The 16,698-nt window shown below is 44.9% G+C and overlaps 1 protein-coding gene across 1 annotated transcript in view; it reads right to left on the bottom strand.

Moving 5' to 3' along the window:
- Positions 1 to 15,843, bottom strand: part of LOC308670423 (polycystin family receptor for egg jelly-like) — a gene marked incomplete at both ends in the record, with an annotated part of 18,181 nt that extends 2,338 nt beyond the window's left edge. The window contains 4 exon segments of the mRNA XM_081331925.1: positions 66 to 4,802; positions 7,743 to 7,819; positions 9,913 to 12,876; positions 14,083 to 15,843. Of these exon segments, the coding sequence (XP_081188051.1) occupies positions 66 to 4,802; positions 7,743 to 7,819; positions 9,913 to 12,876; positions 14,083 to 15,843 (9,539 nt within the window).
- Positions 15,844 to 16,698: the final 855 nt, after the last annotated feature.

Genomic DNA, 16,698 nt, shown 5'->3' on the forward strand with positions numbered 1-16,698 from the left:
TTTTCTGCTCTGCCAGGTTTTGGGGATTGGAGGCACTGGGAAAGCTGCTGTCTGTAAAACCAGGCCCTGGGAATTCTGAAGCAGTTTCTAGAAGGTAACATTTCTGCAAGAGTTCTTTCCAGTTCCTCAGATTTCCAGCCGTTAAATTAGAACAAAATTTTTGCTGAGTTCCAGTGGTCTTCCGATCAGGAGGCTCCTTCTGCGAATACTTGAACAGAGCGGTTATAATCATCTGCAAAGGGACCGAAATGAAGGCACTCTGAACACCAATGATTAGAAGCCTCAGATACTGCAGTTGTCCTGGATGCATCTGCTGATCCTTGTCAGCCTTGAAGAACATCATGTTGATTAGCAGGATGCAGAAGACTGTGGCTAAGCAGCAAGACAACCTCTGAAGCCTGTTGAAAGAACCCGTGCACACGCGGGCGAAAAGGGAGAACCACAAGTGATTGTCTGCAAGGTCCTTGGCCAAGCTGATGAGAAAAAAATCTATTTTTTTTAAAGGGGCCAGTGGCTGGACTGCAACAAACACCCTCTCGATTAGACCATTGTCCTTATCCAGAGCAAACCATTTTCGGCATATGAACATCCAAGACTGCTTGGTGTACATGTTTTCCACCTTGACTCTACTCAGGAACCAGTTAGGAGAAGAACCGGCATTATCATGCCAAGCTTGAAGGCAATAAATTTCTCCCAGGTCATTCTTAGTAGTCAGGAGGAAGGTATTGATGGACCCACGGAGGAAAGGCACGTGTTCAGGGTGGCTCAAGCAGTGGACGTCACTGACTGCTTCGTCCCCTATCAATTGGATGAAAACGGTGGCTGTGGTTCCTGCCCCAACGCGGCTGCCTGTGTAGATGGTGACCAAGTAGCAAACCTTATCAAAGGGGTCGTTATCAGGCAAGACAATGGTGTGGGCTTTGCTTTCGACATCAGCCATATCTTTCCTCATTGCCCAAATAGCCAACATGATATAGGTAAGAAAAATGAAAACTACGGTCAGGATTGTCACTGGGTTTTTCTGGATTTGAGCTAGCTGGATCTTTCTCATCTCTGCTGGATCAGGATAGACGGTCACCTTCCCTGCTAAAAATGTGGTGTTTCCTATGGAGGTTCTTCCTGTTGGTGGGTCAACAGTCCTCACAGTGCGTCTTTTGCCTGTGCAGACACAGTGTAGCTTTTGCCATGTAGTCTGAGGTCCGAGATGACACGTGTCTTGCCTCCAGTGTGTTTGGACATCATCCAGATACAAGCAGTCTGCTGTAAACAGCGCGAGGCCAAGTCTCCCTGAGTTGTTGTGGCCCCGCAGAAAGTGGTCAGACCGGAAAACGATGGAAATGTTTCGTTTTTCAGCTCTGCTGCCTTGGAATACGGATTTGAGTAACTTTTGTGAAAGGCAAAAAATGTACGGCCTCTGAAATACACAATCATGACCTGTGGAATTCTTAGTCTTTGAGACCACCGGCTTATTGTGGGAAACATTAAAAGTAGCTATTGGAGGATGACTAGGTTTGAGACCCACGTATATCAAAACCTGGAAAGTGACCTTTTGTTTTGTCACTATCTGGATTAAGATGTCTTTGGAGTTTCTAGGGACTTCCAAACTGAGTCCTCCAGATGCTTCAGGGAAGTTTTGGCTGCGTTCCACCAACATCTCAAACACAGCTGTCGTGTCCTCATTTCTGGTCAGGATCATTTCCACCACATCAGGCACGATTTCAATCACTTCGCCGTTAGATTTAGTTCCTGCCATTTTGAACCCCCCTACTCTTGTGCTTATGTCGTCCGAAGACGGCAGCCCGAAAAATGGACTCTTGTCAAAGTCATAAAGTACTGTAGAAATTACTGCGTCATCGGGCAGCCAGTCATATTCCACCTGCTTCATTTTGGGATAGAAACAGTTATTTCGGCAGTCTCTCCTCCTAGCAAAAGTTTCAGAAAAATCACGCTTTTCCTCTTTCCTTAATGTGATGGTCCAGTCATCCGCTCCTATGGTGGTTTCTTTTTCTCCTGGGACTTTGCCTTGTAAAAGGAGGTCTGCTAAAATTTCAGTGGCAGAGACGGTTTCCCCAGCCACAAGTCTGTGGCTTTGTGGGTTTTTTGTCAGAGAAGCTTTCAGGACCTTGGATAACCCAGCAAGAATAGCAGTTCCAAGATCATGGATCTCCTTAGAACCCCGCTTTTCTCTGGTATGTTTTCTCAACCCATCAGTCACGTTCTTGAGCTTCTGGACCACAAGAAGCTGTGACTTCCTGTTCATTTCCCCAATTTCTTGGGTTATTTGCAAAATACTTGAGATCATGTGATTTGCCTCCATTATATTTGTTGTTGGAATCCCAGCCAAATGATTTAAAAGAATTTCACGCAGTTTGGTCTTGGAGGAACGAAGTCTCGGAAGCACTTCTAGATCATTTAAAGCAGAAGCCACCATGTGGACAAAATATCCCGCGCTGAAGTAATTTCCGCTGTTGAGAAAGGATGTGATGGGAGCTGATGTTCCACTGGTTAAGCTATGCAATTCCTTTAACGCAGCCTCTGGTTTCTTGGCTTTCAGTGGACTATGCACTGTGGCGGGTAATGTAATTTGGGAATAAGCACCAAGATCATCATATATTTGGACATACAAGGTCAAGAGATATTGCTTAGAAGATACACCAATGGGTAAAAAAGATGGCGGACTTTTGGATTGGTCACCAAAATAGACAATGGTGCCCAGAGTACTGTTTTCTCTAATAGGCATTTGCATGGCATCTAATGCCACTTTGACCTTATAAGTAAGAGGCAAATGTTGATCTCTAAACCCACTACAGTGAACAGAGAATTTTGTCAGAAACGCCGTTCCTGTGGGAGGGTTAAGGCTGCACTTTCCAAGTGCTGGAGGTATATTTACCACAAATGAATAGACATAGAGCGATGGTTCATATCCCTCCAGGCTTACTTTAAATACAAGTCTAAAGGAGGATTCTGCCATATGCATCAAGCTCAACGGTTTCATACAGAGGTATGGATTGCTTCTCCCTGTTGAAGTTCGGGAGGCCCAGTCAAATTGGAGCTCGGAAGAATTTCCCGAAAAAAGCGACCAGTGGGATCGAGGCTTATTAAACCTCCTGCAATTTAGGCATTTGCCAAAAAGGCAAAATCTTTCCGTGGGGTTCACAGATCTTCCACAATTCTCAATGCAGGTGACGTTCAGTGCTGGCCAAGCATCAGGCTGCACACGGACCCTTTGCTCAACCTGAGCCTGTCTCCTTCCTTTATGCACCACCAGGAGGAAGTAGTAGGTGGCCCTCCCTTGAAGTCTTTGAGGCAGAACTGTTTGCACTGCCTCTGAAGAAGCGGTCCACTTCAGATCTGCCTGATCTGGGCAGCACTTCCCAGTCTCGCTCAAAGTCATGGAAATGTAGTCTGCTTTTTGTTTGGAGCAGTACCAAGTGAAGGTGAGGCCTTGAAAGGGTTGGGGGGCATCCGGATCAGAAGAGGCAGAGCCATCCAGAATCCACCGGTCGGAAAACCTGACTGTCTGCAAATCACCTCCGGCAATAACCGCCCAAAGCCGGTTGGGTCTAATCTTCACAAATACTGAATCGGAATCCTCAACTTTCTCTAAAGTGTCCCCCGTGATTAATGTTATGGTCAAATTGAATAAATACAAGCCTTCATCTAGGCTACCAGCAGGAATGTTTAAGGTTGAAAGATCTTTTTTCCCAATTCCAGAAGGGTTCAAAGGTTTGGACCAGTCTGGACCGGTCTTCATATCTGGAACTTTATAAATTCTCCAGGCTGTATGTGTTTGCCTTGGTTCCGAACAATTCACCTCAATATCAGCTGAGAGAATGAATGGGTCATTTTTACTGTAATTTAAAACAAGATTAGTATCATGGGATTCCTGGATTTTTACTCTTTTAAGGAAACACAATCTTGGAAGGCAATCCACTATAGTCTTCAGGGCCTTTGAGGTATAAGTACTGACTATGGTTTCTAAAAGGATATGTATTTGGCCGATTCGTCTGCAGTTGACTTGTGCTATGAAGCCTGCATATAAAGCAGGGTTAAGAGGAAGATCAGATATAAAACGGGCAGCATTTTTGACACGATCTCTGTAACTGTAAGTAGCATTGCAGAGAAGATCTTCCTTCTCTACATCCAAACATTGTAGGTTGAAGGTCCACTTACGCTGTAGTAATGGGTTCTGCAGAGGAATGAACCAAGCGACATAGACCAAACTTGGCACAAACGAAGGGCCACTGTTGAAAATGTGAATTTCTACATCTTTCTCTGAATAAGACTTCAAAGGGACTCCTTTTTGGTTAAGATACAGATGGATGCTGAATCTGTAGCAGCACCAGTGGACAAATTCAATGGTGATCAAGTAAGAGAGGCAGTGCTGTTGGTAAAAAAGGTAGTAAATGCTGGAAGGAATGTGCAAGTCATTAGAAGAGCCTTGGATAAGATAGGAGAACCCCTGTCTGGGGGTAAAAAGATAGGTGTCTGCCTTGATTTTCCGTGCGTCTCTGAGAGTAAGATAAGCCAGAGGCTGATTCTTGATCCTTAGACCTAAAATGGCACCTGAGAAATCTAATGCCCCACTCAAATTTCCAGAGGCTGCCTCTTCAAGAACCAAAGAGAAATGAGCCACAACTTTGTTCCTGAAAGATGGTGGACTAGGAGCAATGGAGTAATTGTTCCGTAAAGCATATGGATTGTATGTGGTAGACCAGAACCGTCTGCTGTGAGCGTCCACCAGGCTGTAGGTCTTTCGTTGGGAGTTGGCTGAGGAGACATTCCAGAACAAATTGATAGTCCTATGAGGGAAGCGGAGTAATTTGGAATGGGCACTGTAAAGATGTAATACAATGGGTTCTACCTGCATGTCCAAATTAGGCCTGACCAAAGGGCCTTGTCTGATATGGAAGGAAGGAAGGCACAGTCCTTGGTGGGTGCAGTGTGCAATTTGACAATACCTGAAATAGAAGCACCTGTGGGGCCGCTGGCCATCACAGCAGTGGTTACATGGTGAAGAATTTGGATGATGGATGATGGGAAGGAAAAGGGCTGGAGGGCCACCCCGTCTATAACTGTAATGATGGCACCATCTTGTTTTATCAAGGCATGCACAGCAGCCTAGCCGCATTTGTTTCCAGTCGTGTTTGGGGAATGTGGATGGCCAGAGCAGGAACAGAGGAACATCTTGGCAGAACAACTTAATTCTCAGATGTTGGTGAAGACGACAAGGCACGCCGTAGGAACAGGAGACACCCTGGATTGTGATGGGGGTGGAGGTTGAAGAAAGAGGGATGTCACGTTCTTCAAAGAGTAGTTCCAGCACCACATGTCCTGAGCACGGAAGCATATTGTGCCTCAAAATGGATCTCCAAACACAACAATGCTGTAGAGAAAACCCATGTCTCAGTTGCTTCCAGGTTCTTGAAAGAAGCTCTACAACTCTGAATGAGCCATCCTCACCGCTAGTGTCCCACGCAGACGAGGTCTGGGATTTGTCTTCTTCCGGCCAATAGGTGTGGTTAGATGTCACCAGTGATGGGGGCAGGCATAAAGAAAGGGGCACGATTACAGCCCATGGGAAATAAGCCCTAAATATGGAGAAGAAATGCATCTGGAAGGGCTTGGATAAACAGCCTTAACTGCTGCAGATGGAAGGACTGGGTGGATTCTAGAACGTGGCACCTGGGCAACCTCTGTTGGAGTTCCGTTAGGTTGTAATTCTGACCACCCTTTGATTATGTAGCTCTGTGGCAGTGTTTCCCAACCTTTTAAGATGTGTGGACTAAAAGTGCTGGCTGGAGAATTCCGGGAGTTGAAGTCCACCCATCTTAAAGTGGGCAAGGCTGAGAAACGCTGCTCTAGGTGGCAGGAATTCCTCAGGACCCACGGCAGAGTTTTTTCCAATGTGCTGAGAAACAGTCACAAGAATGTTTATCATTGAAGAAATTAATATGATCAACATCAGAATTATGGGCTTTACATCAGTACACTAGATACTGATGATATTTTAAGATTTTTTTTCCAAATTCTATTTTTTAAACATGACATCACATTAAACCATACTTAAATCAGGTAATGCCAATATTTATTCCCATGAAATCAATCTAGGACCACTTATGACCTGATCAGACAACCTGAGATTATTGGTTCGGAAAGATCCATACATGCCGCGTTCAGAGAAATGATGAAACTTGGAGTCTTCAAAGATTCCCTTAACCGTCCACGTGAAGTTAGTACTATAATCTTTTTTTAGAGTCTAGCTCCATCTCAGTTGCTCTTGATAAATTTATGACCAACTTCTCTGCCATTGAGAACTTTGTACTGAATGTATTAAAAATAGGATGGGCTGCAATTATGCCATAGGGTTCCTGAAACCCCATTCATAGTAGCCAACAGGAGCAATTTCCCTGAAGATTCATCCCTCACTTATGAAAAAAGGGTGCTATGGAAGCTTGTCAGCGTTTTGGGAAACAAATATGATTCAAAAGTTGTAAAGTTAAAAAAAAATCACGCTTGGAACATTGTATCCAGTTTTGGTCAGAAAAGATGTTGAGACTCTAGAAAGAGTGCAGAGAAGAGTAACGAAGATATTTAAGTGGCTGGAGGCTCCAGAAAGGCTTACCTCCTGAAGTTGTGGGTGCTTCATCACTGGAGATTTTTAAGGACAGCCCCTTGTCCAGGATAGTATAGGGTCTCTCGTTTGAGCAGAGGCTTGGACTAGAAGACCTCAAAGGTCCCTTCCAACTCTAGTGTTCCGGTGTCTCTCAACGTCAGAAACTTTTAAAATGTGTGGTGCTCAATTCCCAGAATTCTCCAGCCAGCATGCTGGTTGCGGAATTCTAGGAGTTGAGGTCCCCACCTCTTAAAATTACGGAGGTTGAGAAACACTGCTGTGTACCAAGAGCCGTAGTGGCGCAGTGGGGGGAATGCGGTATTGCAGGTTAATTCTGCCAATTGTCAGCAGTTTGTTTCTTACACTGCAAGGTTGACACAGCCTTCCGTCTTTCCGAGGTCAGTAACATGAGGACCCAGGTTGTTGGGGGCAAGATGCTGACTCTGTAAACCACTTAGAGACTGCTGCGAAGCACTGTGAAGCGGTGTATAAGTCTACGTGCTACAACTGTTGCTATTCCAAACTGAATACGGAGGCAGAAATCAAATCAAACTAGAAATATCCCAAAAAGGTATAACAAGAACAGGCAATGTTAATATCAATGAAAGACTAACTGAACAAAACTGTTATTTATTCAGATAAACAGAAGTTTTAACACAGAGAGATGCTTATAACTGACAGATTAAAAAAGAACTTTCACTTCACTCGGTTTCATACATCACATAAAAAGTGCAAAAAAAGTGGCAATCCTGGGAAAGTCTCCTAAGATGAGAAAATGAGGATAAAGAAAGGAAATATAGGAACCGGGCAAGGCAGTGAGGAGGAAAAAGTTCAAGATGTCAGTAAGGAATTACCCCAACTGCATAGCATTTCTGGGAACCTAATTCCACAAAAGAGAGATACGTCTGGGGCTATTGATAGGAAAGGAGATCAAAAGCATAAGTGAGAGGCTGTTGAAGCTTCATCTTTCTTTTATGTGGGCATTAAAAGGGGTCAGGTTTCAATCAGATAGTCTCAGCCACCATCTTAAATTTCTTGATCGCTACATCTCCATCTCCCCTGCAGACACCCCCCCCCCTGTAAATATTTCTACTCTGGGTATCCAATGCATGTCTGCACGTTCTACAGGTCATCGTGTGATGGTGTCTTGGTTCTCTGTAGCAGCTGATCTTGATGTGGAGAACTTTCCACCACTGTGTTGGCCTTTCAAAAGGGGTACAGAGTGGATTGGCCCCAGTGAAGGATCTAGTGGCCAAAAATATACCTGGGTTTTCTCATTTTTTGTTGTAAACCTTCTTGTGGTTTCTTCTGCTTCTTCTGAGTTGGTCAGACCACAGTTAGTGCCTGATGTTTAGGAGGTCCTCATTCTGAACAGATTTTGAGCAAGCTGAATGTCTCCCCAGCAAGGACTTCACTCCTATCTTCTGTTATTTGACCCTGTTGCTGATAAAAATCGGGTTGGTCACTAGCCCAGAGCTAGGAACTCATCTGCGGTAGGGCTTCCGAAATAAAACAGAATGGCCATTTTAAATCAAAGCAGCGGAAGACTAACTGGAAAGGGTTGGGAAGATGGGTTGGGAATTCAGTATGATCCAAAATAATAATCCAGGGAAATAATGAACACCTGCTTCTGACTGTTTTCCTCAAATAACAACATAAAGCATTTCTTTCCTTCTCAAGTGTTTTCTCAAGGGCTGTTTCGTACGTTTCTTACATTTCCCATACAGTACAGTGTTAAAAGTATCAGTCTCTGCATTTGTATAGGTACCGGTGCTGGCAAAATACCACATTCTGTAGATCTTCTGGAGTATAAAATACATTACCTCTGCTTCATTGGAAGCCTCGTTGCAAACAATTTCCTTCATGTCTATGTGAGCTGACATGATGATGACTTGACTTAAATTGACAAAAACACAGATCATCACCAAAAGAAAGGATCCTAAGAAAAGCCCCCCTAGAAATTTGGAAGACAAAAATTCAGTGTTCCTAAATGCTAAGGCACAATAAGACAACACAGTCGTGAAGGAATACATCATGCTACGGAAGTTCCACTCATGCTGGCCAAACCCCACATATCCAAGTGCTGTATATGCATTGAAAAATATGCCACCCATTACGGCTATATTGATGATCCCAGGGAGGGCTGTTCTTAGGGATTTTTGAGCTAAGCGTAAATCATACAGAAATCTGACATAGCGATATGTTTTCAGAACCAGGAAAAAAACCAAAATCCCCAGAATGCCTCTGACTGTTTGGTCAAATTCGGAAGCTGTATGGAATGGAATAAACTCTTGGGAATGAAGTAAGTAAAATTGCACCAAGTCAGAAGAAAGCTTGAATTTGCAGACAAGCACCACCAGAAAGATGATGCAGACAGTCTTTATCCCAAAGTTGATCAGGTTGGTAGCAACGGTAAAATATCTCAGACGTTCTTGGTGCACCATGCGACATTCATCAGCTATATAAAAAATGAGTATGTGTATCGTTAGACAAAAGAAGAAGATCTGGCTCACGCTTTGATGTGTGAAAAACGGGAGTTTGTAAGAATGCACGGAGACGCTGGCATTTACAGGGCCAAGTAAAGAAAGCTCAAAGATGACAGAAATGCTGCAAAAGATATTGGCATCAACGTTAAAAGTTGTTAATTCAAAAATCACTGCCCACGTCTTGTTGTCAATCCAGCTTTTCATTTCTAAAGCTCCCAACCTGTTTGTTGAATTCACTTGTGGTTCTTCGGGGAAAAAATAAAAAGTATATCCCCCGGAAGCATATTCATTTAATTGTCCATAGGAGTTGTACTCCCATTGGGTGTTACTTGGCTCATAACTGAAGCCTAGAAACTCAGCATGGTTCTTGGGAACTGAGGCATTGGTAGGAGTTGACCAGGAGCCCTCATAGTTAGTTTGATCTTCTTGGCTAAATCCATATTTATTCTTGCAATGAATATTATGCAACAAAAATAGGTTTTTCAATTCATGAGAAAGTAGACATCTGTCAGCAGTTTTCCTTCTTATTTGCCTCATTCTGGGCAACCCCAGCACCGTGGACCAGGTGTTCAGAAGATAGCCTGGGTGATAGGGGTTGTGTATCAGTGGCAGAAATCTGTTGTTTACCCATCTGTAAACATCCTGTACTCCATTCAGATCAGGTAAATTAGGAGAAAATTTTCTAGACATGGCTCGATTGTAAAAGAAGGCCGTAGTAACGTCTATTGGATGTGAGATTGTAAAAATTAAAGTCAAGAAGATAAAGTGGCAAATCATGTCCTTTATGTATTTGTAAGCTAGATATCGAACCATCTGCTTCTTTTGCAGGGCTGTAACGTCTTCCTCTTTAATCGGTTGATATTTATTGGAAGCTCTGACGTGAACAAGGTTGTCGTGCAACTTTATCATCTCATCAGCTTCCATCATTCTTGGTTCGTACTTCGTATCTCGATAGCTTCGCCATGGGATGTTTGCACAGTATTTTTCCAAACAGATATTCCAGCTTGAGGAAATAGCAATTTGTAAGGTCTCAAAGAAGCTCACGTGGAGACAGAACGATATCAGAGCAGCTATTAACCATTCAGAGGATGTTTTGTCATCAAAAGACAGGCCAATGAATGTGATGAAAAATGACGCTACCCCAGCTATGAGGAAGACAAAGAACCACGCGCTGCAAGACAAGCATCTGCGCCATTGCAATTTCTGAGTTTTACCCAAAGTTGCTTTCTTTTCTGTTGCGTAATTATTACTAAAATTGTTATCTGTGGCTGAAAACTGCTCTGACTTTACCTCTGAAATTTGGGTCCCTGCCTGAGGAAGACTTCCAGGCAGGCAAGCGAAACTCTCCTTTCCCTGACCCTGGGAAGATCCCTTCGTGGAGTACTTAAACAAGCTCACTGCGATCCATCCCACCGGGACTGAGATGAGGGCACTGAGAACGCCAGCTGTCACGGATCTCAAATACTGCAGTTCTACCAGGTGGACCTGTTCTTCTTTCTTAGTGTTGAAGATTATCGTGTTGATCAGCAGGGAAGTTAAAAGTATCGCCAAGCAGCAGGAGAGCCTCTGAAACCGGGTCCAAGAGCAGTCAAGGCTGCGAAAAAAGATGGAGAACCAGAGGTGATCGTGGAACAAGCGATAGCTAAACATTATCAATAGATAATCAATTCTGCTGATGGGGACTTGTGGATCAGTGACCCCGAAAGTCCATTCTATTTGGTACTTATTCCTGCCAAGGGCCAACCACCTTCTGCACAGAAACAGCCAGGACTTGTTTGTGTCTATGTTCAGGACTTGGATTCGGCTCAAGTACCAGTTCGGACCGAAGCCACAATAATTGTGCCAGATGTGGATAGAGACGAGGTCTCCCAAATCTTTCTCGGTAGTTAGCATGAAAGTATCGATGCAGCTGCTCTGAAGGATGTCTGGGAATGCCGGATGCTTTAAGAGATGCACATCACTTGACCCGTTCTGGCCAATCAGGTCGATGAACACATCGGCGTTGGTCCCTGCACTCGGGCGGCTCCCAGTATAGATGGTCACGAGGTATCTCCTGGTGTGAAAGGGGTCGTTGTCAGGCAAATCTATGATCTGCTCTTCAATATCAGTTCTGTCTTTTCTTCTCACCCAGACAGCCAAGAAAATGTAGATTAGGAAAACAGCAAACACAATCAGCCCCGGGACAGGATTCTTTCCTGTTGGTTTTAAAAGGAACATTTTCATGTCAACCTGATTGGGAAATAAAAGTACCTTGCCAGCAAAAAATCGGATTCTGGGTCCCGAGGCCCCTCTTGAACTGAATCTAGCGGACCTTGGGCTGTTTTTTTTGGCTTTGCAGACACAGTGGATTTTCGACCAGCTGGTTTGAGGCCCAAGGCTGCAGCTTTCTTCTTTCCACTGATTGTGCACGCCTTCAAGAGCCAAGCAGCCTGCTGCAAAGACAGCGACCCGGACAAATGTTGTGGTTTCGCCTCTCACAAATGGATGCGACTGCAGGACAATGGAAAGTTTGAGCGTGTCTGCTCCCCTGTTATAGGCCGGAGACCAAAGCAATGACTTTGGAAGGCAAAGGAAGTAGGGGACTTTGATAGCACATCCAGCGATAGTTGTATCCTTCTGGATGACAGTTGGAGGACTTAAATGAGAAGCGTTATATAAAACTAAGGGGGGATGGCTCAAATTGACACCTAGGTAGATAAATACCTGGAAAGTAATTTTCATTTTGGGCACAAGTTGAATAAAAATGTCACTGGTGTTTCTTTCAATGTCCAAGTTGAAGCCCCCCGTTGTTTTAGGAAGTTTTTTATCTGGCCCTACAGTCAGGTCAAAGATGGCCTTCTCTTTTCTAGTCAGGATCATTTCGAACACATCAGGGGTGATGCTGGTTGGGTCCCCTTTGGAATCGGTCCCCACCATTTTGAACCCTGTCACCATTGTGCCAATATTGTCAGCAAAAGTCAGCCAAGGGAAAGGATTATGTTCAAATTCATAAAGAACCGTGGAAACTACATTCTCTTCTTCTAGCTCCACATGAGATCCCTGCTTCAGTTTTGGATAAAAGCAGTTCCTACACTGCTTCCTGTTTGAGAAAGTTTCAGAAACGTCCCATGTTTTGTCTTTCCAAAGGCGGATGGTCCAGTTCTGGGCTGCCATTTTAGTTTCATGCCCACCAGGGACTTTGCCTTGCAGAATGAGATCTGCTAATATTTCTGTCACAGAAATCACTTCTTTAATGGCATCCACGTTAGGATTTCTGTGATTCAAGAGGGAAGCACCCAAGATGTTGGACAATCCTGTGAGAATCCCATTGCTAAGAATCTCCGTTTCCTTTGAGCCCAAGCCTCGATCCATGTGTCTTCTCAGAGCTTCGCTGACTGTTTTTAATTTTCTTACTGCAAGCAGCTGGGATGCTTTAGTGACTTCAGCAATTTCATGCGTTGCTTGACTAATACTTAGAATCACCTGATTGATTTTCCGGATACTATCAATAGGAATCCTTGAGGTTATATCGAGGAGGCGTTGACGCAAATCTATTTTAGGAACCTGATTGGAGGGTGAAGCCTCGATATGGTTTAAGGCTGAGGCCACCATGTATACAATATAGCCTATATTCACATAATCCTTGGTGATGAGCAACTTGGCCATAGGGGCACTTGATTCATTAATCAAATCATGTAGTTGCTGGTGGAGGATAGCATTGGACTTTGGCAGTCTTGGACCAAGCACCGTTGCTTGCAGAGCGACTTGAGAAGATGCACCAAGGGCATCGGAAACCTGAACGTATATAGTCAAAGCGGAGTTCTGGGAGGGTCTGCCCGGAGGGAGGAAAGACCAGGGCATTTTGGCTTCATGTCCAGCATAGATGATTATCCCCAAAGTATTATTTTGAATTGAGGATATGGAACTAATTCTAATTTGATCTGACGCTGCTATTACTTTATAGGCAAGAGGCTGGTTTCTGTCTTCAAATCCATTGCACTGGATAATGAATTTTGTTAGAAAAGCTGTCCCTACCCTTGGATTAAGAACACATTTTCCTATCTGTGGTGGAGCATTAACATAGAAGGAATATTCACAGATAGAGGACTGTCCATCTTTGGAGGTGACTTTTAGGCTCAAAATATAGGACTCTTCTGCAATGGAGACCAAAGCAAAGGCTTTGAAATGTAGATATGAGCTGGATCTTCCAGTAGTCGTTCTGGAAGACCAGTCAAGTTTGACTTCATTGGACTGGGCTGAGCGCAGTGACCAATAATATGAGGATTTGATTTCCCTGCAGTTCCCACATTTACCAGACAGAGAAAATCTTTGTGTTGAAATTACTGAAGTGCCGCAATTTTCAATGCATGCAATTTTCAGCATGAGGGCACCACGAGCCTCCACGTGTATGGTTTGCTGAGCATGAGCTATCCTGCTACCGTTTTGAACTACCAGGAGAAAATGGTATGTATTATTGGCTTGAAGAATTTCAGGAAGTACCATCTGAATTGAATCAGAGGATGTGGTCCACTTCAGATCAATCTGATCTGGATAACATTTCCCATCTCTGCTGAGGGTCATCGATGTATAGTCGGTTTCCTGTTTCGTGCAATACCAAGTATAGGACAGTCCCTGAGACATACTAACCGGCTCACCATTGGACAAGACAGATCCTTTTAGAATCCACCGATCAGAAAATCCAACAGACCGAAAGTGGCCTCCATTGATGACAGCACCCCATCGATCCGACCCAACTTCAACCAGGACTGCATCCGAGCGCTCTATCTTCTGGGGGAAAGTGGATGAAATTAATTGCACAGAAAAATTAAAAAGATACAGGCCAGTATCCAAGCTGGAGCAAGGGACTTTTAAAGTGATGAAATTTCTTCCTTCAATGCCAGGTGGATTAAAAGGCTTTGACCAGTCTGGTGTATCTGACAGATCAGACACTTTATAGATGTTCCAACTAACTTTCGTTGCTTTGGGGCCTGGACAACTGACCTGCATGTCTGCCGCAAGAGTAAATTCTCTCCTCTGTGTGTAATACAGGATGTGTTTGGTGTTAACAGCCCGGTGGATCCTAACTTTGGGAATGGTGCAAGCTTTTTGCTGGCAAGCAAGTTGGAATTCTATGACTTTCAACACGTAAATATTAAACCTTGCCGTGAATACTATAGGAATTTTGGCACTCTCTATGCATTCCACTCTGGCAACAAATCCGGCATACGAGGCAGGATTGAAAGCGAAGACAGAGTCAGGAAGGAAACGGGCTGCATTTGGGGTCTGATCGGCGTAGGCGAAACTCTCGTTTTTCACAAGACGCCTGCCCGTGGGATCGAACACTTGCAGACTGAAACCCCACTCACACTGCAGAAGTGGATGCTGCACAGGGATGAACCACACAACGTAGGCCAAACTACTGTCAGGAAAAGTGCTGTTGAAGACGTAAATTTCCACCTCCTTTTCCCCTAGACTTCGGAACAGAGCCTCTTTCCGATTCAGAAAAATATCCAGGCTGAATCTAAATAACCGCAGCTGCACAAATTTAACTGTAATCAGGTAAGAGAGGCCCGCTTGCTGATAAAGTACATAGCAGAGGCTGGCATTCTCAGCAAGGCCGTTGGTCAAGTTGCCCTTTTGGGTGGAATAGTAGAGGCCTTGGGCACGGCTAAAAATGTAAGTGCTAATTGTGTTTTCCTGTAGGTTGAGTCTTACGGAAATTGAGCTTCTCCTGCTTGTCTTGAAAATTAAGGTCCCGTTTGAGAAATCAAGTCTTCCTCCTACTCTCTCTGCTACCCTCTGGATGGTACGGAAGTACACACTGGCCACAACTGTTTCCTTGGTCTGGTGTAACGTGGGCACAGTACAGAAATGGCTGTGCAGACCAAACGGGTTGTAATCATAGGAATGGGACCACTCTAAGTATCCCTGTGTCTCCAGGAGTTGGTAGGCTACTATTTCTGGGCTGAGCTGTTGCAAGTTCCAGGAAAGGCTCAGGGCCCCTTGTGACTCTCTCCGCAATTTGGAGGTTACCCTGAAAACAAACAGCAGAGCAGGCTCCACAAAGAAATCCAGGCTGAGGCTGTTCTGGGGTCCCGGCTGATAGCTGATCGAAGCGATGTATGATCCACGGAGCGGGTACTGCACAGTCACGTGGTAGCTATAGTAAGACATGCAGAGCCGGTACAGTTCTGCGCTGGGGTAGTCACTAAGTAGGAGGGTCTCATTGTGCTGGTTGGTGGGAATGAGCAGGTCCTCAGGATGACCCCCATGGCTCTTGAAGTGGTAGCGCCAGGCCGAACTCTTGAGGCGTGCACACCAGCCCACGCGCACCGGCTGCCTCTCCAGAATGGGGAGTATGTGAGGCTGGAGCAGGAAGAGATGAATGTCTTGCCCCACGACCTCAATGCTCAGGTTGTGATACAGGCACAAGGGAGCCAAGCACGAAACAGAGGTGCACTGCACGGAGATCTGAGTCCTAGCCCAAGGTGGATGGGGACCTTCCTGTGGCAGGCCTGGACCGAGCATTAACTTGCCTGTCCAGGAAGTCGTCTGGTTGACCAGGATGGCATCCCGATACCAGTGGCAGAGAGGGGGCACTGGAGACTCTGCCCCTGCCTCCTTGGGGTTTTGTCTGGGGGCTTTTGAGTAGTGCAACACCACATATCTGTCCCAAAGACACGAGACCCGGAAAGGGTGGTCCTGTTGTTGATAGACACGGTTCTCAGGCCTGGCACAGGTGACCGACAGTGGTGGTGGCATTAGGTGACGTTGTGCTGCCCAGGTGCTGGAGCAGCCCCCAGACCAGCGGGAGAGGGAAAGCAGAGGCCAAAGAAACGGCAGGGCTCTCGCAAGGAAGGAAGCGGCTTCGGTAGGGCCAGGCATCCCAGCTGCTGTTACCTAGTAACCTTAGAGATCCCAACGGGAGGAAGTGAGCAAATGGATTCTAGAATCTTTCTTCCGTTGCCCTGGGTGGCCCGTTTATACTTTCACTATGGCCACCAAAATTCCGGTCCATGTTTTAATGGCCAACTTAAAGCAAACCAAGTAATTTGGGAAAATTTGAGGGCAGTAATTATAAAATAAAAATAGCAAAGTATACATTAAACAGCATCACTAGGTATTTCAATATTTCAACTGTTTGCATTGATTTAACTCATTTGATTCGGACTTCCACAATTATAAAGTCCAAATACTGGAAATACTATGCTATGTCCTCATGTTATAATGGCCATATCTACTGGTAGCATTTGATGGGTATTTTTGGAAGATTGTGGGTGCAAATTTGGTGAGCAAAACAAATTCTTCAAGGAGCATGTTAGCAAAATAGAAACACGGAAAGAATGCATACTAATTGGCACATTAAAAAAGGCAACCTTCAAATGTCTGGTTCTGATAAACCCTTTTGTCTAGCCCAGGGGTAGGCAACCTCGGCTCTTTTATGACTCATGGACTTCAACTCCCAGAATTCCTGAGCCGGCTGGATGACCCCCATGGCTCTTGAAGTGGTAGCGCCAGGCCGAACTCTTGAAGTCCATGAGTCATAAAAGAGCCGAGGTTGCCTACCCCTGGGCTAGACTCTATAGGATTTCCGCCCCCCCCAATTCCTTCTCTGTC

The sequence above is a fragment of the Vipera berus genome, assembly GCF_964194415.1.
Source record: "Vipera berus genome assembly, chromosome: 6".
Lineage (NCBI taxonomy): Eukaryota > Metazoa > Chordata > Lepidosauria > Squamata > Viperidae > Vipera > Vipera berus.